The sequence below is a fragment of the Schistocerca nitens genome, chromosome 6, assembly GCF_023898315.1.
Source record: "Schistocerca nitens isolate TAMUIC-IGC-003100 chromosome 6, iqSchNite1.1, whole genome shotgun sequence".
In the NCBI taxonomy this organism is placed as follows: domain Eukaryota; kingdom Metazoa; phylum Arthropoda; class Insecta; order Orthoptera; family Acrididae; genus Schistocerca; species Schistocerca nitens.
Genome location: NC_064619.1, coordinates 646,062,868 through 646,087,564, shown reverse-complemented (window position 1 = coordinate 646,087,564; position 24,697 = coordinate 646,062,868). Strand labels below are relative to the sequence as shown.

The following is a 24,697-nucleotide window of genomic DNA, read 5'->3' as shown; positions in this document are numbered from 1 at the left end:
GCCACCAGTGCAATCTGTCGGTCGCAAAGTTATTTTATTCGAGCTGTATTGTTTAGTATTAGTGAACGTCATATGACCGCTTAACTCGCGATGCTTATAATTACAGCAATACAAGAAATGGAATCACATAAGGTTGCATTTACACATTTTACTGTTTGTTTGCCAGCAAATCACGCCCTGCCCTTGGCCCCTCTCTCCATTACTTGCGTTCTATCACGTCCCTCTTTCTCTGCCTTTCTCTACCATGTCTTGTAGTACACTAATGCCAGCACCTACAGTTTTAGTCTACCTGCCTGTAATACGTCCTTATTATTCTACTTTTCAGAAACGAAAATGAACTGGTTTTTTTCTGTTGTAGCTACTATTGTTTCACGGTGTACAAGTAATTTTTGGAAGTGTTCGTTTCCATATTACGTGAAAGACGTTTTGTAACGTATGTAAAATATGTAAAGTTATGTAAAATATGTAGAAACATTAACACCCCCACCCCATGTGCTTAAAAGAATCGAACACCCATGTGTACAAGCGCTTTTGACATTTGATTGCTTTACAAAATAGTTAATGAGTTAAATATTTGATGTGAAGCAAGTAAAACCTTTATGTTTCAAGGCGCATCTCAATGTTTATGACGGCATATCACACCATAAGATATTTTGCAGGTACATTCGGTGGTACATGTCGATACTGTCTACAAAATCTGTTGCTAATAGAGTTGGTAGCAAAGAAGTAACTAATTAAAACTTTATAGTTGATGCTGAAGTATTAGTACACGAACAGCGAAAACTCATTCACATAGCTGGGTGAATATATTCTGGGTAATTTGGACGTCATGAGTTATACCATCGCAAGAGATATACATAGTTCCTAACACCAGTACTTGACTTACTGTATAAATCTTAACATAAGATTATACGAGGTGTGGCTATGAAATAACGGAACTACGGCTGTAAAACATTTTGTTTCGGAAACATACATATTTAGTTATTGTCTCCTCCAGTATACTTTCCCCCTGTGTTCCTAAAACGCTGCACTCGCATTTTCCATTGATGGAATCAGTGCTGGAACTCTTCCTCTGTGCTGCTTTTTCTTTCACTGCTGAAATCTCGTTGCTTTTAGTGCAGATTTGACCTTGGTAAACAGCTAAAAGTCACATGGTGCTAGGTCAGACCAATAAGGGCGGTGGTTTAACACTGGAACGTTGTGCTTCGCTAGAAACCTCTTAACAGAGACTACGTTGTCCTGGTGCAGAATCCATCACATGTCTCGGAACGGTTTTTAATTTTCTCACGGAGCTGAACAAGAACATTAAAGTAGTAATGTTGATTAATAGTTTGACCTTCAGGAACCCAGTGAAGATACACAATTCCATGAAAATTGGAAAAAAAATCTTTATCGCTTTGAATTTTGGTTTTCTCATTCGAGAGTTTTTCGCTTTCGGAGAACTTGGGCTTTTCCAAAGCATGGATTGGCGCTTAGTTTCTGGATTAAGTGAAACACAAAGATTCGTGACGAGTTATCACTGTTTCCAAGACATTATTCAAAGCGTCAGTACAAACATTTTGACGAGCTTATTTTTGTTCGACTGAGGGAATTTCCGGCACCAGTTTCGCATACACTTTTCTCATGTAAAACTTGTTGTGTACAATTTGCTTCACACATTCTCGTCAATTCCAGCAGTTTCAGCAATCGATCGAATACTCAACCGAATCAGAGTACCTATTTTTTCAATATTTTCATCGGTTCTTGATTTTGAAGAGCGCCCCGAGTGTCTTCTCAGCATCTTGGGAACGCTTGAACCGCGCAGATACTCGCGTACGTGATAAACAGTCTTCTCCATTCACTTCTTTTAGTAAAAGATAGGTTTCAGTAGCAGTTTTTCCAAGTTTCATGTGAAACTTCACCACAATTCGTTGCTCTATGATTAATTTATAATTTTTTCCGGCAAAAGAAAATAACAGTTCATGAGCAAATGAAGGCCACGGCCACGCTGATTCGTCTACAGACACCGGAGTTGCCGTATTCGACTGAGAACCCTTCACGCTTCACGGCTATTGGCCGTGCAGCTTTGTCGCATGCGTTTTTACTCTGTTATAGTATTAATCCCATTATTTTATAGCCCCGCCTGGTAGATCTTAATAAGTATATTATGAAAGCATTTCAGATTTTTAGATTTAATAATGTGAAATACTGTGAAATTATGTGAAACACTGAAAATCCAATTCTTGTCGACCCCGGAAGACGTTAGACAGGCGACCATAAACAGGAATCGGTGACCGTTGTAGGCTTTTATTAATATACAGGGTTATTACAAATGATTGAAGCGATTTCACAGCTCTACAATAACTTTATTATTTGAGATATTTTCACAATGTTTTGCACACACATACAAAAACTCAAAAAGTTTTTTTTGGCGTTCACAAATGTTCGATATGTGCCCCTTTAGTGATTCGGTAGACATCAAGCCGATAATCAAGTTCCTCCCACACTCGGCGCAGCATGTCCTCATCAATGAGTTCGAAAGCATCGTTGATGCGAGCTCGCAGTTCTGGCACGTTTCTTGGTAGAGGAGGCGTAAACACTGAATCTTTCACATAACCCCACAGAAAGAAATCGCATGGGGTTAAGTGGGGAGAGCGTGGAGGCCATGACACGAATTGCTGATCATGATCTCCACCACGACCGATCCATCGGTTTTCCAATCTCCTGTTTAAGAAATGCCGAACATCATCCTGTTGAAAGATGAAGTCTGCGCTGTCGGTCTCCAGTTGTGGCATGAGCCAATTTTCCAGCATGTCCAGATACACGTGTCCTGTAACGTTTTTTTCGCAGAAGAAAAAGGGGCTGTAAACTTTAAACCGTGAGATTCCACAAAACACGTTAACTTGTGGTGAATTGCGAATTTGCTGCACGAATGCGTCAGGATTCTCTAGCGCCCAGATTCGCACATTGTGTCTGTTCACTTCACCATTAAGAAAAAATGTTGCTTCATCACTGAAAACAAGTTTCGCACTGAACGCATCCTCTTCCATGAGCTGTTGCAAACGCGCCGAAAATTCAAAGCGTTTGACTTTGTCATCGGGTGTCAGGGCCTGTAGCAATTGTAAACGGTAAGGCTTCTGCTTTAGCCTTTTCCGTAAGATTTTCCAAACCGTCGGCTGTGGTACGTTGAGCTCCCTGCTTGCTTTATTCGTCGACTTCCGCGGGCTACGCGTGAAACTTGCCCGCACGCGTTCAACCGTTTCTTCGCTCACTGCAGGCCGACCCGTTGATTTCCCCTTACAGAGGCATCCAGAAGCTTTAAACTGCGCATACCATCGCCGAATGGAGTTAGCAGTTGGTGGATCTTTGTTGAACTTCGCCCTGAAGTGTCGTTGCACTGTTATGACTGACTGATGTGAGTGCATTTCAAGCACGACATACGCTTTCTCGGCTCCTGTCGCCATTTTGTCTCACTGCGCTCTCGAGCGCTCTGCCGGCAGATACCTGAAGTGCGGCTTCAGCCGAACAAAACTTTATGGGTTTTTCTACGTATCTGTAGTGTGTCGTGACCATATGTCAATGAATGGAGCTACAGTGAATTTATGAAATCGCTTCAATCATTTGTAATAGCCCTGTAGATTCCTGGTTAGATGTTTGTGAGAGGGCTTTAGGTTCCAAATTTAGCAGGATAAATAAATAAACTATACTTGTAACACAATTTGTGGAGACTGAGGACTGAGGAGAGCGATTCTCGTGTTGCAGTCAAGCCAGAGTACGTGAAGGCGATGCTGCGCAACGGCACGGAGCTGCCCGACGGCCGAGAGATCGGCCCCTACACGGAGGGCGACGAGTTGACGCTGGTGTGCGAGTCTGGCGGCGGGAAGCCCATCCCGGCCGTCTCCTGGTGGAACGGCACACAGCGCATCCCAGGTCAGTCTGCCGCACCGTCTCCTCTCTACCAGCTCGCTCTGTTCATCCACGAGACCCAGAAGGTGGCACAAGGGACGTTCAGTAAGTCATGCAACACTTTTTTTGCCGAAAGGAGGTTGGCTTTATTAAGGATTACAGCACACCATATCATTCCCCAGGGGCAGATGTGGACTCTGACCACAATCTATTGGTTATAAACTGTAGATTAAAACTGAAGAAACTGCAAAAAGGTGGGGATTTAAGGAGATGGGACATGGATAAACTGACTAAACCAGAGGTTGTACAGAGTTTCAGGGAAAGCATAAGGGAACAATTGACAAGAATGGGAGAAAGAAATACAGTAGAAGAAGAATGGGTAGCTTTGAGGGATGAAGTAGTGAAGGCAGCAGAGGATCAAGTAGGTAAAAAGACGAGGGCTAGTAGAATTCCTTGGGTAACATAAGAAATATTGAATTTAATTGATGAAAGGAAAAAATATAAAAATGCAGTAAATGAATCAGGCAAAAGGAATACAAACGTCTCAAAAACGAGATCGACAGGAAGTGCAAAATGGCTGAACAGGGATGGCTAGTGGACAAATGTAAGGATGTAGAGGCTTATCTCACTAGGGGTAAGATAGATACTGCCTACAGGAAAATTAGAGACCTTTGGAGAAAAGAGAACCACTTGTATGAATATCAAGAGCTCAGATGGAAACCCAGTTCTAAGCAAAGCAGAAAGGTGAAAGGATTATATAGAGGGTCTGTACAAGGGCGATGTACTTGAGGGCTGTATTATGGAAATGGAAGAGGATGTAGATGAAGATGAAATGGGAGATACGATACTGCGTGAAGAGTTTGACAGGGCACTGAAAGACATAAGTCGAAACAAGGCCTTGGGAGTAGACAACATTCCATTAGAACTACTGACAGCCTTGGGAGAGCCAGTCCTGACGAAAGAAGAGAATAGACGCTTTTGAAATGTGGTGCTACAGAAGAATGCTGAAGATTAGATGGGTAGATCGCATAAGTAATGAGGAGGTACTGAATAGGATTAGGGAGAAGAGGAGTTGGTGGCACAACTTGACTAGAAGAAGGGATCGGTTGGTAGGTCATGTCCGGAGGCATCAAGGGATCACCAATTTAGTATTGGAGGGCAGTGTGGAGGGTAAAAATCGTAGAGGGAGACCAAGAGATGAATACACTAAGCATATTCAGAAGGATGTAGGTTGCAGTAGGTACTGGGAGATGAAGAAGCTTGCAAAGGATAGAGTAGCATGGAGAGCTGCATCAAACCAGTCTCAGGACTGAAGACCACAAGAACAACAACAACAAGGCCACCTTAATGGCTGGGCCTGTGTGCCGCCTTGCTACCATTCTACTGGTTGAAGTCGGAGTCTGTGTGCGACAAAAAATTTCAACGATCAGCCTCGTAACGCACAAACAATTCCGTACAAACGGTCCTCCCTCGATTTTTGTGGTCTTTCATTAGTTGGTGAGAAACCCAGCAGACACACACCTTAGTACCACTGCTGGTGGACGAGTGTGTTATTACTACCAACAGATATGTTCAGTTAAGCAGCGAGGTGTTTGTTTTTTATCCGTCTCTCACCTAGAATGAGAGTGTCAGCACGTTTCACAGCCGTGTGAGGCAGGCCGGCACGCAGTTTGCGCGAGCTTATTGTGATGATGACTGACGCACCGCCCAATGACTCACTGTGCTTTTGTTTACTGCCAAGTCTCGTCCGACATTTTGCAGACACCCTGAACAAGTGCGATGTTCTGGTTTTGCGTTAAAAGAAACTCAGTGACAACTGTCTGCTTGGATCGTACATCCGTTACTTATCGGAAATTCATGAAACTATAAGGGCTGATGTTGGTATATTCCACGATATCCCACAAAAAATTCTGCATTTTTTCAATCGAAATTGACAAAAATATGTGTTGAATTACTTATTGAACGTCCCTCGTAGTACTTAACAATGTTCAGGTTAATACCCTGTTCGTTGACTTTCCGAAGGCGTTCTGTGCTGTCACCTAATGAACAAAACAAGAGCGTTCAGAAAATTGGACGATGGTTGTGACAGGATTGAACAGTTTCTAGCTACTAGTACACATATAATTCATAACTGACAAGGACACCACACGACAGTCAGATTTTTGTATATCTCGTTATTTATGACACGCGACGTTCAGAATTCAATGTCACTCAACCACAGCAGTTCCATACAATTCTCAAATTCTCAAGAAAATCGACTCCGAAGTTTTCTTTTGCTTTTTTACTGCTATATACCAAGATCATTTCTTTACTGGGTCTCGTGACACTGTGGTAAATTACTTGCCTCCCACATGTGTGGCCTGGGGTTGATTCCAGACAGCGGCAAATTTTTAAACAAAGCTGCGTGTTCTACGAGCATTTGTGTGAAGAGTAAAATACATAGAGATGAAAAAATATTTAATATATATATTTTTTAAACAGTCCTCATTAAGAATCTTTTATAAAAGATCGCAAATTAACAATTTATATTTGCAATGCAAACTTGATTTTTGCGTGCAATGTGTAATTAGAAATAAGGAGATGTGCATTTTTCATAAAAATTACAATTAGATATGTGGTAATTAGCATATGGCTGATGAATGTTACATTGAAATGACGGGTGCTCTTCCTCGCAACTTAGAAATAGAATAGGTTAATATGATTTTTGTAAACTGCAGGAGCATCCGAGGAAGTTCACGAATTGGTGTCGCTAATAGAAGTAAACAGCAACGAAATCCTAAGTTCATGCTGGAATATTTATGATAGTGATTGGTTCGTCTAGTGGTGGCGGCGTATTTATTGCAGCAAAGAACCGGATAATATCTAGTGAGGTTATCATGGATTCAGAATGTGCATTAATCTGGTGAAGTTAAACATGAAAGATCGGTCCAAAATTGTCATCGGATGATTTTATAGACCGCCTGGGTCAGGAGATTTAGTGGTGTATCATTCCAGAGAGAACATGCAGAATATCACTAATAACTTTCCTGTTCATGCTGTTCTAATAGACTGTGACTTCAGTTTGCCAGGTATAGATGGGGAGAGCTGTGCGATCAAAACTGGTTCCAGAGACAGGGATTCGTGTGACATTATTCTGTCTTATCCGAAAATAAGTTCGAGTACCAGAGGACAGTATCAGTGAGCATAAGGCAGTGACTGCATCTAAGACTACGTGTATAATAAGGAATATTAAGAAACGTGAGGAAATATTTTTTCTTAGCAAGAAGGACAGGATAATAACTGCTGAGTACACGCGCGGAGTGGCCGCGTGGTTAGAGGCGCCATGTCACGAATCGCGCGAACCCTCCCGCCGGGGGTTCGAGTCCTCCTTCGAGCATGTGTGTGTGTGTGTGTGTGTGTGTGTGTGTGTGTGTGTGTGTGTGTGTGTGTGTGTGTGTGTTGTCCTTCGCGTAAGCTAGTTTAAGTATTGTGTTAGTCTAAGAACCGATGACCTCAGCAGTTTGGTCACTTACGAATTCACACACATTTTTACATAACTGCTGGGTATCTGAGTAGTTAATATCAAATATTCAGTGCTGCGACGAAGATTTGGAAAACAAATGGAAAAAAATTCAAAAGACTCGTTCAATATACCGTAGAAAAGTATTTTCCGAGCAAGCTTTTAAGGGATAGGAAAGACCCACCGTGGTTTAGTAACCGTATTAGAAACCTGCTATGTAAACAAAGAGAAATTCATCGTGTATTCAAGAGAAGTCAAAACCTAGGTGACAAACAAAATCTGAACGAAGCGAAAACAAGCATTAAGCGACATTGAATGTAAAATTCTATCAACCGATCTGACTGAAACCAAAAAAATGGTTCAAATGGCTCTGAGCACTATGGGACTCAACATCTTAGGTCATAAGTCCCCTAGAACTTAGAACTACTTAAACCTAACTAACCTAAGGACATCACACACACCCATGCCCGAGGCAGGATTCGAACCTGCGACCGTAGCAGTCCCGCGGTTCCGGACTGCAGCGCCAGAACCGCTAGACCACCGCGGCCGGCTGACTGAAACCACTAAGAGGTTTGGGTCTTACGTAAAATTAGAAAGCGGATACAAATCATCGGTTCAGTCACTCAGGGACCATTCTGGCACCGAAAAAATTCTGAATTAGGGCTTCCGAAATTGTTTCAAAGTGTTGGATCGTATTACGGTTCCCTCCTTTCAGTCCTCGTACGAATATCGAAATGGCAGATGTTGAGATAAGTGATCGCGGAATAGAAAAGCAACTGAAATCGCGTTGTAGTGGAAATGCATCCGAGTCAGATGAGATATCTGTACGATGCTACAGAAATTATGCGAAAGAACCTGCGTTCCTACCAGCAGCAGTTTATCGTAGGTCGTTGGGGAATGAAGGGTACCTAGCGACTGGGAAAAAATGCAGATCATTCCCGTTTTCAGTGTGGACAGACGCACATGATTATAGACCTATATCGCTGATGCCAATCTGTTGTAGAATTTTGGAACATGCTTTATGCTCACGTATTATGACGTTTTCCGAGAACGAAAATCTACTCCATACAGTCAACACGGATTCCACGAACAGGGATCTTGCGAAACTCAGCTCGCTCTGTCCTCACTCAGTTCCTCCGTGAGATTCAAAGTGCTGAAGATTCCAGCGCTCAGTCTGGTGCCGTGTTCGTAGACTACGGAAAGGCATTTGACACCATCCCATACTGCCGTTAATGAAAAAAAATACTGGTTTACTGAGTGTCGGACCAGATTTGTGTCTGGATTCAAGACTTCCTCCCAGAGAGAACTCGACATGTAGCTCTTAACGGAACAAAATCGGCAGATGTAAAAGTAATTTCAGGCTCACCACAAGGAAGTTGTGGTAGTACCGTTACCGTTTATAAAGGATGTAGCAGAAAATATTGGAGGCTCCAGAAGGCTATTCGTAGACGATTTTGTTGTCTACAAGAATGTAGTAACACCAGGAGACTGTAGCTATGAGCAAAATGATCTGCAGCGGTTAGATGAATGGTACAAGGACAGGCAGTTGACACTGAATGTAACATGTTGTCATGTATAGAAGAAATAGGAGAAGAAATCCACTACTATACAATTACACTATTGATGACAAGCTGCTGGATACAGTATTTCCCGTAAAATGTTTACGAGTTACCAGCCGGAGCGACTTTAAGTGATATGACGACATAGAACAAATAGTAGAAAAAGCGGATACTAGAGTGATATGCATACGAGGAGTCTTAAAGGAAACTTAATTTATCGATTAAAGAAGTGGCTATTTGTTCGATCGATTCTTGAGTATTGGTGATCGCTCTGGAGTCCTTACCATGTAGGACTGCCAGAAGAACTAGAGAAGCTACAACGAACAGCGCTGCATTTTTTCACGGGTTCGTTTAATCAGCTCGACAGCGTTGCAGATGTGCTCAACGAACTTCAGTGTGAGACGCAACAACAGAGGCTTGTGCATCACGGAGTGGCTTACAGTCGACATTCCGAGAAAATACGTTCCGGGAAAAGTCGGAAAACATAGTTATTCTTCCCACATACGCCTCAGGAAATGACCACAACGAGAAAATTCGAGAAATTAAAGCTGATACAGAGATGTACCCACACTCATTCTTCCCACGCTAAATTCGCGAATGGAACAAGGAAGTGGGGGTCAGATAGTTGTACGAAAACTACCCTCCGCCACGCACCTTGACATGACTTGCGGAGGACTAGTTGTAGATGTAGATTATTGAAACTAAAAGAAAAAAACGAAAAAAATTACGAGCGAATCGAGACTCGAAGCAACGATTACCAGTTTCGAAGACTACCGGTTTTCTTTTCTGCTTTATCTGTTTTACGCTTCACGGAATGCTCCTGGAATACTATTTTGCACTAGCCAGGAATCGACCCGAGGTCGCCCACGTGGCAGACGAACACTCTACGACAGAGCTAAGCTGCCTGTCGAAAAAGACCTTGCTTTTGGATAGTAAAGACAGTTGGAAAACTTAAACTCAATTTTCTCAGAATTTTTGAGAGTTGCATGAACTGCTTTGGGATATTGATATGAGTTTGATATACCATAAATATAAAAAGTCTCTAAAATTAGATTGTTGTGTGTCCTCCTTGTGAGACACATCGTCAGGCATTCAAGTTGCTTCGGACGTGCCTCAAGAGTGTGTTGAAGGACCACAGGTGTTTGCGATGTGCATAAATGCACAGAATGCATGAATGATATAGTGGATAACGTGGGAAGCTCCTCGAGGCTCTTCCCGGATGACGCTGCTGTACACTGATATACAGAATGGAGAATAGCATCCTCACTATACGATCAAAGAAGGATAGGCAACTTCGAATCGAGCAAAATCTTCCAAATAAACACAGGTTGGAAATTTACCGCCGTGGAGTTTCGTTTTCTTCACAGCATGTTCATTATACAGATTGACTGGCGTCGTGGATAGAATACCGCCCTGTCTCAAAAAAAAAAAAAAAAAAGTTCAAATGGCTCTGAGCACTATGGGACTTAACATCGGTGGTCATCAGTCCCATAGAACTTAGTACTTAAACCTAAGTAACCTAAGGACATCACACACATCCATGCCCGAGGCAGGATTCGAACCTGCGACCGTAGCAGTCACGCGGTTCCGGACTGCAGCGCCTAGAACCGCGTGGCCACCGCGGTCGGCGCCCTGTCTCACTTCCTTCTCAAGTACTGCTCCTCTCTCATGTGGTTCAATTCTTACAATTACGGTTCAACTTGTAGATTACCTTCCCGTCACACGACAATGCGGTTACATTCAGAATTTCAAAGAATGTGTTCCAGACAACACTGTCAAAAAGTTCTCTACGTCTATAAGTACTATAAAGTGGATTTTCCATTATTCAATCTAAGTCGTAGGGCCAGTATTGTCTCGCGCGTTCCTATGTTTCTCCAGAACCCAAACTGAACTTCTCCGAGTTCGGCTTCTACAACTTTTTTCATCCATCTGAAACTAATTCAAGCTAATAACATTCATATTCTGCCACCATGATTTATGACTTCCTTTAGTTTCACGAAAGATCTAATATTTCTGTACACTTGCCGTGGCACACGCTTTGGAAAAAAGTGACACTGTCCACGAAGAAGAAGCGGATCATTGTTTTAAAAACAATCACATGACGAGTTGAGAATGCACTTTGAAATGCTCAGGTCATTGTATCGTAAAAAAGTAAATATTAAATGCACTTATCAGCCACTTAATCATCTTCTTATCTGATCTAGGTCACTCTGGTGCAGATCACACTCGATGTCTTGTGAAATTATTTGGTCCTCTGCGAACATCACGGTGTTTATCCAGTTATCTGGTCCTGCTTTAATGCCTAGTTTGATATTGATTTTCTGTTGCATAACTTTTCCTCGTCAAACTTGGTTTAAAATTCCTCCAGATACAGATTCCAATACGAACATTACTCCACGTAATGTTTTATTGGAAGAGGTTGTCGTCCGCAACCGTGTTCAGTACTGGTGACGATATGTAGAAGAATCTCAGAATAAGTCGGTGATCTGCCTCTACAGTGTCTTAGCTGTCGCTACAGCGGAGTTGTGGTAGCTGATCCCCTCCTATATATAGCCCTGTCACGTCGAAACACAGCGACGCGACAAATCGGTAAAGGCTAGAGGTTACGGTCCAGACCTCGCATACCGGGAGCCCTGCTGTAGAGGACGAGCCGGCACTTAGAGGACCGCGAACAGACGACAAGCGTCCGGTGAGGATCGGGCAGTGGCGAAGGCAGTCAGCCGAGATGGCCAGCCGACGGCGGTCGAGCCGTTTGCGGAAGGGCGGCATCGGCGACGACCAAGTTGTCCCTGCCCCGCGCCGCATTCCTGCTCGCAAGTTGGCCGCCGCGCCCTCTCAAGAAATTTCATTAACGGCCGGCATCGAACGCCGCCGCCCCCTATATATCGGGAGCACCTAATTCAGGCCCCGGCAGCATTACCGCGTGCCGGCATTCCTGCGCTCCCTGCAGCCCGCCACCTCCTAGACCCCATCTGGCTCCGTCTGTGGGATCACGAGGTGAGTTGAGCCTGGCAGCGCCGCGGTTGGACTACTGAACAATACAAGGAACACGAAAATGTGACGATGCCTGCAGTGTTTGGTACGCCTTCTTCCACCTTATATCCATTGGACACGGCAACAGCAGGAAGGATACAAATAAAGAAATTTTGCTTTTTGTGCGTGGACAGTATAGTAGAAAGAATAAATAATTATAAATGTTAGTGAAATGCAAATATATAGAATACGAAATTCAGTATACATAGCTGCTACCTGGTCAGCACTAGTGGCTCTGACGCAGCTGAGCATCGAGTCGAACCGAGCTTTAATCATTCCATACTGCTCCAACTCTCGGTTCAGTTGGGCATGTTTTCTTCCCTGACGTCCGGAAGTACAGTTAGCAGTTCCTATATACCTATACATCATCGGCATTAGAAATAACATTAATTTCAGTTAAAATTTATGATACACTTTGTACATTCACGCGCTCAAAACAGTTCATTAATCACAAAAAATGTTCAAATGTGTGTGAAATCTTATAGGACTTAACTACTAAGGTCATCAGTCCTTAAGCTTACTTTAACCTAAATTATCCTAACAAGGGAACCTCCCCATCGCACCCCCCTCAGATTTAGTTGTAAGTTGGCACAGTGGATACGCCTTGAAAAACTGAGCACAGATCAATCGAGAAAACAGGAAGAAGCTGTGCGTAACTATGAAAAAAATTAGCAAAATATACAAACTGAGTAGTCCATGGCAAGATAAGCAACATCAAGAATAGCGTGAGCTTAGGAGCACCGTGGTCCCGTGGTTAGCGTGAGCAGCTGCGGAATGAGAGGTCCTTGGTTCAAGTCTTCCCTCGACATCACTTTTTGGGAGTGATTATCACATCCACAAGAAAACCTAAATCGGGCAAAGTAGAAGAATCTTTTTTACCCATTCGCCAAGTGAACAAGTTAGGTGGTTCAAATGGTTCAAATGGCTCTGAGCACTATGGGACTCAACTGCTGAGGTCATTAGTCCCCTAGAACTTAGAACTAGTTAAACCTAACTAACCTAAGGACATCACAAACATCCATGCCCGAGGCAGGATTCGAACCTGCGACCGTAGCGGTCTTGCGGTTCCAGACTGCAGCGCCTTTAACCGCACGGCCACTTCGGCCGGCTGAACAAGTTAGGTGGGTCGACAACATATTCCTGTCATGTGACGCACATGCCGTCACCAGTGTCGTATAGAATATATCAGACGTGTATTCCTGTGGAGAAATCGGTTGACCTATGACCTTGCGATCAAATATTTTCGGTTCCCATTGGAGAGCCACGTCCTTTCGTCTACTAATCACACGGTTTTGCGGTGCGGTCGCAAAACACAGACAATAAACTTATTACAGTGAACAGAGACGTCAATGAACAAACGGACAGATCATAACTTTGCGAAAATAAAAAAAAAAATAAAATTTTTCAATCGAGGGAAGACTTGAACCAAGGACTTCACACTCTGCAGCTGCTCACGCTAACCACGGAACCACGGCGCTCCTCAACTCAGATTATCCTTGATGTTGCCTCTGTTGGTCATGGTCTACTCAGTTTATATATTTTGCTTATTTTTTTCATAGTTCCACACAACTTCTTCCTGTTTTCTCGATTGATCTGTGTTCAGTTTTTCAAGGCGTATACACTGTGCCAACTTAACTAAATCTGAGGGGGGTGCGATGGGGAGGTTCCCTTGTAAGGACAAACACACACACCCATGCCCGAGGGAGGAATCGAACCTCCGCCGGGACCAGCCGCACAGTTCATGACTGCAGTGCCTAAGACCGTGCGGCTAATCCCGCGCGGCCGTCAATCACAACTTCTCACGCTGGATCCTTTGTGCCTTACATAACTGTATACCCTCTTCTTGCAGAAACCGGTCAAAACCGACGTAGTCCGTTGTGATCCGCTGTCGAAACAGGTCCGTCGCAGAATTAGGTTACGGAATTCCTGCTTTGATCAAGGCCTTAAGAAACTTGCGGCTTTGTCTGCCATAGCGTGAACACTCTAGTATCACACGGTTGATGTCTGCAATCTCACCTGGGTGGACTTCGCAATACGTAAGTGGCTGAACTTTCATCCTATAAAGATGTGAAGGACAACAGCCTTGACCCAGGCACGTTATGTAGTGGTATGACGTCACCAGTGAGACTTCTGCCCAGAAACCGTTCGCGTCCCGTCGGATTGCAATAGCTGGCAGCCAGGACGCCGGAAGTTTGTATTGTTGTCAGGCTGCTTGATAATTTCAATCGCATCTCGCGTTAGAGCGTCCACGACGCTTTTAACAATACACGGGCTTCCTGGAAGTGGAGCTGAGAGTCAAGAATGCTTCCATGACATCGTACTGGACTGTGTTAATCTAAACAGTTGAGAGCCAGTCAGTCGCTCAAAAAGCTTTCGAGCCAGTCACACCTTTTTACTATATACTCGTAATTCCAACAAAAATGGCGATGTAGCAACTTAAATGTCTGCCAAATTGGTTATTCACGCCGAATCCTGCCACAGTTTAATGGTTTCAGATAGGTGTTACTTAGAAATTACCTCGTTTACATGCTAGTACGAGGCATCAACTGACGGTAGTAAATTAGTTATTTACGGAAGGATTCAGTTTACATTAATTTATGGACACTAGAGCCGCAGTCTTCGCCTTGCCAGTGAAAAAAAAATGTACTTAAAAATTCTAGACACATTAAATGTGTAAACAGACTGACAAGAGACGTACTCAAGATAATTAATCAGGTTGAAGTCTAAATGAAAACACATCGGAGATGGCATGGTCAGTCCTTAGCAATCATACGTAAATATTTCTTTTCGCTGCAGAGAGTATAGTACATTCGGTTTAACTTAACCTTGAACACGAGGAGCGCTTCTTTATGTGCTCAACCAATCACTTAGCTGGCGGATAGCGCCTCTGGAAAGACGTATTGCACAGTTTCAGTCTTTTTCCACCTCCAAGGATCCTCTTTCCTGCCTTCAAAGATAAAATAATACTTTTACTCACAGGTACTACTTCCACCTAACCTTTTTTTTTTTTACCCCAGGTGCAGGAAACCTCCATACGTCACCTTCATACCTTCAAGGTAGGCCTTCGCCGTTCGGATCCAATAATCTACCACCCGAGGTCGTCAAGGAGTCCTTGTGCTTTGTTGAATTCCCTTCTGTGGACAAAGTATACAACACAATTAACAAAATGCTGATCGATTTCGGGGGAATACCAAATGGGATGAGTGGTGAATGGGAATTTGGTTTGAGGAGGGAGGCGTGATAGGGTAGCCCAAGCAGCTGTGCAAGGGTTGATAGCGCTGCCTAGCGAGCAGGAGACCAGGGTTTCAGTGCCAGCCTTGGTACAAATTTTCATTCTTCGCTTCAGTCCATATATATATATATATATATATATATATATATATATATATATATATATATATATATATATACTCCTGGAAATTAAAATAAGAACACCGTGAATTCATTGTCCCAGGAAGGGGAAACTTTATTGACACATTCCTGGGGTCAGATACATCACATGATCACACTGACAGAACCACAGGCACATAGACACAGGCAACAGAGCATGCACAATGTCGGCACTAGTACAGTGTATATCCACCTTTCGCAGCAATGCAGGCTGCTATTCTCCCATGGAGACGATCGTAGAGATGCTGGATGTAGTCCTGTGGAACGGCTTGCCATGCCATTTCCACCTGGCGCCTCAGTTGGACCAGCGTTCGTGCTGGACGTGCAGACCGCGTGAGACGACGCTTCATCCAGTCCCAAACATGCTCAATGGGGGACAGATCCGGAGATCTTGCTGGCCAGGGTAGTTGACTTACACCTTGTAGAGCACGTTGGGTGGCACGGGATACATGCGGACGTGCATTGTCCTGTTGGAACAGCAAGTTCCCTTGCCGGTCTAGGAATGGTAGAACAATGGGTTCGATGACGGTTTGGATGTACCGTGCACTATTCAGTGTCCCCTCGACGATCACCAGTGGTGTACGGCCAGTGTAGGAGATCGCTCCCCACGCCATGATGCCTGGTGTTGGCCCTGTGTGCCTCGGTCGTATGCAGTCCTGATTGTGGCGCTCACCTGCACGGCGCCAAACACGCATACGACCAACATTGGCACCAAGGCAGAAGCGACTCTCATCGCTGAAGACGACACGTCTCCATTCGTCCCTCCATTCACGCCTGTCGCGACACCACTGGAGGCGGGCTGCACGATGTTGGGGCGTGAGCGGAAGACGGCCTAACGGTTTGCGGGACCGTAGCCCAGCTTCATGGAGACGGTTGCGAATGGTCCTCGCCGATACCCCAGGAGCAACAGTGTCCCTAATTTGCTGGGAAGTGGCGGTGCGGTCCCCTACGGCACTGCGTAGGATCCTACGGTCTTGGCGTGCATCCGTGCGTCGCTGCGGTCCGGTCCCAGGTCGACGGGCACGTGCACCTTCCGCCGACCACTGGCGACAACATCGATGTACTGTGGAGACCTCACGCCCCACGTGTTGAGCAATTCGGCGGTACGTCCACCCGGCCTCCCGCATGCCCACTATACGCCCTCGCTCAAAGTCCGTCAACTGCACATACGGTTCACGTCCACGCTGTCGCGGCATGCTACCAGTGTTAAAGACTGCGATGGAGCTCCGTATGCCACGGCAAACTGGCTGACACTGACGGCGGCGGTGCACAAATGCTGCGCAGCTAACGCCATTCGACGGCCAACACCGCGGTTCCTGGTGTGTCCGCTGTGCCGTGCGTGTGATCATTGCTTGTACAGCCCTCTCGCAGTGTCCGGAGCAAGTATGGTGGGTCTGACACACCGGTGTCAATGTGTTCTTTTTTCCATTTCCAGGAATATATATATACCAGGTGATCAAAAAGTCAGTATAAATTTGAAAACTTAATAAACCACGGAATAATGTAGATAGAGAGGTAAAAATTGACATACATGCTTGGAATGACATGGGGTTTTATTTGAACAAGAAAACGTATTGCTAGGCGCGTGAAAGATCTCTTGCGCGCGTCGTTTGGTGATGATCGTGTGCTCAGCCGCCACTTTCGTCATGTTTGGCCTCCCAGTTTCCCAGACCTCAGTCCGTGCGATTATTGGCTTTGGGGTTACCTGAAGTCGCAAATGTATCGTGAGCGACTGACGTCTCCAGGAATGCTGAAAGGACCCATCCGACGCCAATGCCTCACTATAACTCCGGACATGCTTTGCAGTGCTGTTCACAATATTATTCCTCGACTACAGCTATTGTTGAGGAATGATGGTGGACATATTGAGCATTTCCTGTAAAGAACATCATCTTTGCTTTGTCTTTACTTTGTTACGCTAATCATTGCTATTCTGATCAGATGAAGCGCCATCTGTCGGACATTTTTTGAACTTTTGTATTTTTTTGGTTCTAATAAAACCCCATGTCATTCCAGGCATGTGTGTCATGTGTCAATATATATATATCCTGCTACAAAGAGTATTGGTCACCAGGAGTTAGTTTTCTTTCACTGTGGAAGCGACATCTGGAAATAAACTGAGACGACAAAAGCCGTGGGATAGCGATTTTATGCACATATACAGATGGAAGTAGTATCGTGTGCACAAAGTATAAAAGGGGGTGTATTGGCGGAGCTCTCATTTGTACTCAGTTGATTCGTGTGAAAAAGTTTATGACGTGATTACGGCCGCAGGACAGGAATTAACAGCTTTTGAACGCGGAATGTTAGTTGGAGCTAGACGTGTGGGACATTACATTTCGGAACTAGTTAGGGAATTTAGTATTCTTAAGATCCATAATGTCAGGGGTGTGCTGAGAATACCAAATCTGAGGCATTACCTTTCACTACCGACAACGCAGTGGTCGACGAACTTCACTTAACGACCGAGAGCAGCGGCGTTCGCTTAGAGTTAGTTGCCAGTGCTATCAGACAAGCAACAGTGCGTGAAAGAACCGCAGTCCACTGTGTTGAAATTTGGCGCTAATTGGCAATGGCAGCAAACGACCGACACAAGTGCCTTTGCTAACAACACAGCATCGCCTACAGCGCCTCTCCTTGGCTCGTGGGCATATCAATTGAACATCAGACGACTTGGTAACTGTGGCCTCGTCAGATAAATCCCCATTTCATTTGGTAAGAGCTGATGGTAGGCTTCGAGCGTGGCGCAAATCCCACGAAGGCATGAATCCAACTTGTGAACAAGGCACTGTGTGTGTAAGCTGGTGGTGGCTCCATAATAGTGTGGAGTGGGTCCTCTGGTACAAATGACCCGATCATTTACTGGAAATGGTTACGTTCGGTTACTTAGAGGCCATTTGCAGGCATTCATGGACTTTATTTCCCCGAAGAACTATGGAATTTTTATGGATGACAGTGCGCCATGTGATCGGCCACAATTGTTCGCGTTTGGTGTGAAGAACATTCTGAACAGTTCGAGCGAATTATTTGGCCACACAGATCGCCCGACATTTATCTCGGGACGTAATCGAGAGGTCTATTCGTGCACAAAATCCTCCACCTGCAACGCATTCGCAGTTATGGACGGCTATATAGTCAGCTTGGCTGAATATTTCTACTAGGGACTTCTTGTTGAGTCCACATTACGTCGAGTTGTTCCACTACGTCGGGCAAAAGGAGGTCCGTCGCGGTATTATGATGTATCCTATGACTTTTGTCACCTTTGTGTATTACACGCTTGTTTCCAAACAATACTTTACCGTATCAGAGTACAGTGAGAGGAATTTCAATGTACAGGGTGATTCAAAAAGAATACCACAACTTTAGGAATTTAAAACTCTGCAACGACAAAAGGCAGAGCTAAGCACTATCTGTCGTCGAATTAAGGGAGCTATAAAGTTTCATTTAGTTGTACATTTGTTCGCTTGAGGCGCTGTTGACTAGGCGTCAGCGTCAGTTGATGCTAAGATGGCGACCGCTCAACAGAAAGCTTTTTGTGTTATTGAGTACGGCAGAAGTGAATCGACGACAGTTGTTCAGCGTGCATTTTGAACGAAGTATGGTGTTAAACCTCCTGATAGGTGGTGTATTAAACGTTGGTATAAACAGTTTACAGAGAATGGGTGTTTGTGCAAAGGGAAAAGGTCTGGACGGCCGAGAACGAGTGATGAAAATGTAGCACGCATCCAGCAAGCATTTGTTCGCAGCCCAGGAAAATCGACTCGCAGAGCTAGCAGAGAGCTGCAAATTCCACAATCAACTGTATGGAGAGTCCTACGAAAAAGGTTAGTTATGAAACCTTATCGTATGAAATTGGTTCAAGCACTGTCTGCAGCTGATAAGATTAAAAGAATCGATTTATGTGATTTTATCCTTGCTCAAATGGAAACAGATGAATCTTTCGTTTCAAAGATTGTGTTTAGTGATGAAGCAACTTTCCACACTAACGGGAAAGTCAAATTTCAGCCAATAAAGTTTTTGGTCCCATTTTCTTCGAAGGTGCTACTGTAACTGGACTACAGTATCTGGAGATGTTAGAGAATTGGCTGTTCCCTCAGCTCGAACAAGAAGCACAACAATTCATATTTCAGCAGGATGGAGCGCCACCACATTGGCATTTATCTGTCCGTATCTACCTGAACGTCAGCTACCCGAGGCGATGGATCGGCCGCCAGGCAGCCCGTGACAGAGCACTTCATCACTGGCCTCCACGAAGCCCTGATCTTACCCCATGCGATTTTTTCTTATGGGGGTATGTTAAGGATATGGTGTTTCGGCCACCTCTCCCAGCCACCATTGATGATTTGAAACGAGAAATAACAGCAGCTATCCAAACTGTTACGCCTGATATGCTACAGAGAGTGTGGAACGAGTTGGAGTATCGGCTTGATATTGCTCGAGTGTCTGGAGGGGGCCATATTGAACATCTCTGAACTTGTTTTTGAGTGAAAAAAAACCTTTTTAAATACTCTTTGTAATGATGTATAACAGAAGGTTATATTATGTTTCTTTCATTAAATACACATTTTTAAAGTTGTGGTATTCTTTTTGAATCACCCTGTATTATACGAGAGGCACACTGTTTACGATTTGTATAAGGCAATAGTACCATGGCAGCCTAGATTCGTCTGATCGCAACATTAAGTGGCGGGACATCAATCACCATTATAGCAAAACTGCTTTTTGCGGTATGCTTTCCTTAGGTCTCACGGTACAGCATCCGCTGGTGCTATACGGTTTGGCTCTTTCTCAAGCTGCCTTTCCTAACACTGATTTTGCGCAATGTCTCGCATAGCGTCAGTTACCTTGGCTTAACTGTAAATAAGTTCTCAAAATTTCTTTTCTTTTATGTGTAGGACCGTAGCTTTTGCTGTCAGTGGAAAGACTGATTTTCAGGACCAGTCTGAGTGTTACCACAGGTGCTGCGAACTGTATTTCAGTAAGGAGGTATCTAACGCGATTGGGCGAGTAATGAGTTTTGAATGGTTCAAATGGCTGTGAGCACTATGGGACTCAACATCTGAGGTCATAAGCCCCCTAGAACTTAGAACTAATTAAACCCTACTAACCTAAGGACGTCACACACAGCCATGCCCGAGGTAGGATTCGAACCTGCGAACGCAGCAATCGCGCGGCTCCTGGCTGAAGTGCCTAGAACCGCTCGGCCACTCCGGCCGGCAATGAGTTTTGAATTCATTGCATCACGCATATCGGTACTGGTACGATCTAAGCACTGGTTGACGACGTTCTTGACGGCATATGTGAGGGTGCTCAACGGCGAGGCGTGCATACCAAGAGTTCGCCGTGGGATGCGTTTTGGTATGATTTACTGAAGAGAAGGCGTAAGTGGAAGTCCTGAGAGACCAATGAAACAGGATTTCGAGGGAGCCATTTTAATGGGTTTTTGTAGGGAAGTAGGGTTCAGTCTGCAAGTGAAGGTTAGCGAGAGATAACTACGAATTGGCGGTCGTTCGTTATTTGAAGTTGCGCTGTTGTCAGAGCAAAGATACTGTCCAAAGTAGACCTGGAGAGAAGACGGAGAGATGTTTCAGTGGCCACAAGATAATCCTCCACCTGCTGAGGCAGGTTGGCTGCTGCTGCAAGAAGTAGGTGAAGAACTTTAATGTTATGTATTAAATAAGACCAGTACTACGTTTGGTTATAGAGGATCGCGATATTCGTTAACTAACCAGCGTGAGAGGAAAACTTGGAATAGAGAATAAATAAGACCAGTACTACGTTTGGCTATAGAGGATCACGATATTCGTTAATTAACGGGCGTGAGAGGAAAACTTGGAATAGAGAAACCATTTTACAAATTTAAATTTTAGTGGAGTGTTTTCATATAAAAAGTGGTTCCTGTGCTTAGTGACTTTCATGTAAGTGACTGTCGATTGCTTTTGTCTTTCCAAGAAGGGGAAGTGGTTTTGAACGACATATCGAACGCACTAAACTAGACATTTCGTGGCCACCGCAATATTCGTATGGCTGAGTGTGTCTGGCGTGGAAAAATCGGGTAGCCTCGTCTCTCATTTGACGCACAACTGGAAACCTTTGATAGTAGAAACTCGACACCCAGTGCTCTGAATGTTAGTTTATTTCCTGAAGTTATTGCGTAGAGGCAACTACCCTGAAGTTTGTGAAAGCCACACGTCACACTACAGGTTCCTCACTGGATTAGCTGGAGGAAAATTTTTAAGCTTTGGTTTTGCAGTTTTCATTTAACAGATATTTCAGAATATGCACAATATTAATGGTATATATAAGAAACTTGAGATCTATTATTTGTAATGTTAACCAATTTATACGCACTCCACTACCCGACTATGACGGTCACTGTACTACACTTAATTGTATTAGCTGAGGATCAATAAATACTTAATGCCCTACTAAATCCCGATTTTCTTTCATATTTTATGGTAGCAGTGTTTTTTGGAACTACATCTCTCCGCTATTTCCAAATGAAAAGATCTGTTTGAGTATCCGATTATAGTGCGGGTCGTAATCCAGTCAGACATTTATCTGGATGCAGTAAGGTGTAGTCTCTTGAAACGAGAGTCGACTGGGTGCAGCAAACGAATATTTTTCAGATTAATACCACTTTAACGGGAGCGAACGCAAGCGAATACGCATTGCAGAAAGTCGCTAATGTTCACTACCTTCGTTTGTATTTGTGAACAAGCATTTACGCTTGTGGGAACGGAGGAGAACGCGAGATAACGAACGTAGCCTGTGAACTCATGCAGTATTGCTTTTTAGCGCTATTATTGGCGAACAGAACGCAAAACTACGGGGTACATCCTCGACGCAAAACTTCCATACTCAGAGAGGAAAAATTTTCATGGCGAACGCGCTGTTTTAGACGAAGTAAGCAAAATGTCTCAGTTTTTACGTAAACGTGATATTCATGGACATAGAGCACGTAAACTGAATTGCAACTCCAGATTTCCTTAGTATTAATTCAAAATTTTGCACATAGTCGCATGCCGGTGACGCTTTTTTGCTCGTTTCCCATTACAACTGAAGAGGAAATTTAAAAGCAGAACACCAACTACTGTTGCCCGCATCTCGTGGTCGTGCGTTAGCGTTCTCGCTTCCCACGCCCGGGTTCCCGGGTTCGATTCCCGGCGGGGTCAGGGATTTTCTCTGCCTCGTGATGGCTGGGTGTTGTGTGCTGTCCTTAGGTTAGTTAGGTTTAAGTAGTTCTAAGTTCTAGGGAACTGATGACCATAGATGTTAAGTCCCATAGTGCTCGGAGCCATTTGAACCAACTACTGTTGGCCAATATTACCTGTAGAAAGACTGCGTTTACTCGCTGGTTCTTAGCAATTTGAGTCATTTACCTTAATGACATTCTAGTAGGTGCTGTACAAGGTGTTTGAGATAGGTAATGAGGTTGACTATACTGCGAGCGATTTGGCAATGCTGTCTTGTTCTGCTTTTGTAGACCTGCGTGTTCATCCTTTCCAGATGGTCAATCAGAGTTTCAGCTTTGTATAGCCATCTTGTGATCTTTCAGGACGCCATTAGTGAAGCTTTGTTCTTGATGCGCTTACGAAAATGGAACAGCGGAATTTAGAGCAACGTTAAGCCATCACGGTTTGTGTTAAACGTAGGGAATCCGCGAGTGTGACCTTTGAAAAGTTGAAACAGGCCTGTTGGGAGCATTCCTTAACAACAGCACAAGTCTTCCGCTGGAACAAATCATTTTTGGGACGCCGAGAACAAGTTGGAAATGTACATCGCTCAGAGAGATCTTTAACTTCATAAAACCGAACCGACGGAAACGTCGAACATGTGCGTTCCCTTGTGAGATCAGATCAACGCTTAACAATAAAGCTAATAGATGACATGTTAAACTCGTACACTTTGACTGTACATCAAATTTTGACCGAAGATTTGCGCATGCGAAAGGTTCGTGCGAAAATGGTGCCGAAAAAGCTCACAACTGAGCAGGACAGTTGATACAATGTGTGCATTGATCTTGAGAGGATTGCCAATGACAAAAAATGGTTCACTCGTGTGATCACAGATGTTGAATCTTGGTTTATTTAGTACAATCCTGACACAAAGCGGCAAAATGAGGAATGACACGCTGAGACGTCTCCTAGACCGAAGAAACTCGACTGAGCAAATCAAAGATCAAAACAATGCTGATTTGTTTTTCTGACAGTAGGGGTACCGTGCATAAAGAATTACTTCCTCGAGGACAAACTGTCAACCAAGTGTTTTACAAAGATGTTCTTGAAACGCTCAGGAAAAGGGTGAATCGAGAGAGACCGGACATTGCTGCTTCAGGAAGTGACTGAATCGAGTGAGGCTGGACTTTGCAGATACGTGGATGCTGCGCCGTTACATAGCCCCATATGACACGGCCACTTTCATCACGGAATTTTTGATCTCAGAAGGCATTCCTGTTGTTCCACAACCACCTATTCATCTGATATGCGTCCATATGACTTTTTTCTTTTCCTAAAATTGAAAAATATATTAAAAGGACGTCCTTTTGTGCCTCTGGAGAATACTCAACAGAATGTATGGACATGTTATAGGCCCTACCACTTCAAATGTTTCAGCGCTGATACAAAGACTGGGAGCAACGACTTCGCCGGTGTATAGCTGCCTAGCGGAACTACTTTGAAGAAGACAGTATTGTTGTTTGGAGAAAATGAAAAGTTTGGCAGATAACAAAGTCAGTCTCACTCTTCTCACACACCTCGTATAGCCGATATGTCTGCAGGCACATATGGGAAACACATCAAGGCTTTTATTAAAGTACGTATAAGGAAGGTAACGTCAATAACATGTGATTAATGAAATGTGAATGATACTACGTACAACTTGCCTTATAGCAAAAAGCAAAACTCCGTGAACCGACGGACCGCCGTGACATCCTCTGCCATATGCCATCATGCCAATGCACTATAGAGGGATGTGCGGGCAGCACACTGCCCACCGGATCGTGATCGTCTTTCTGGACCACGGAGCCGCTACTTCTCTTTCAAGTAGCTACTCTGTTGGCATCGCAAAGCGGAGTACACTACGTTCCAGTCCTTCCACCAAAGAGAAACTGACAGTACCGAGAGTCAAATTCGACTCCTCCGCGTCGCAGTCAGACGCGTTGACCACTCTTTTTTTTTATCTGGCCTCCAACCTTCCCAAAGCACTGAGATACGGAGCCAAACGCCCATCGCATAAACTACTTGATAAAATCTGCTAAAGTATGGTTCGTCAGTGGGAAAGTAGTGTAATCCTGGATACAACCTTTTTATACACCATCAGAAATCGCTAA

General features: G+C 44.2%; 1 protein-coding gene across 11 annotated transcripts in view; it reads left to right on the top strand.

Annotated features, from left to right (window-relative positions):
• LOC126262390 (hemicentin-1) overlaps positions 1-24,697 on the top strand; it is a 1,144,740-nt gene that overhangs the window by 415,001 nt on the left and 705,042 nt on the right. For all 11 annotated transcript variants that reach the window (XR_007546725.1, XR_007546724.1, XR_007546726.1 and 8 more), the window contains exon 3: positions 3,742-3,909. Coding sequence is in view for 5 of the 11 variants with exons in the window: in XM_049958994.1 (XP_049814951.1) it covers positions 3,765-3,909 (145 nt within the window). In the remaining 6 variants the exon portion in view is untranslated. The remainder of the gene's footprint in view (positions 1-3,741; positions 3,910-24,697) is intronic.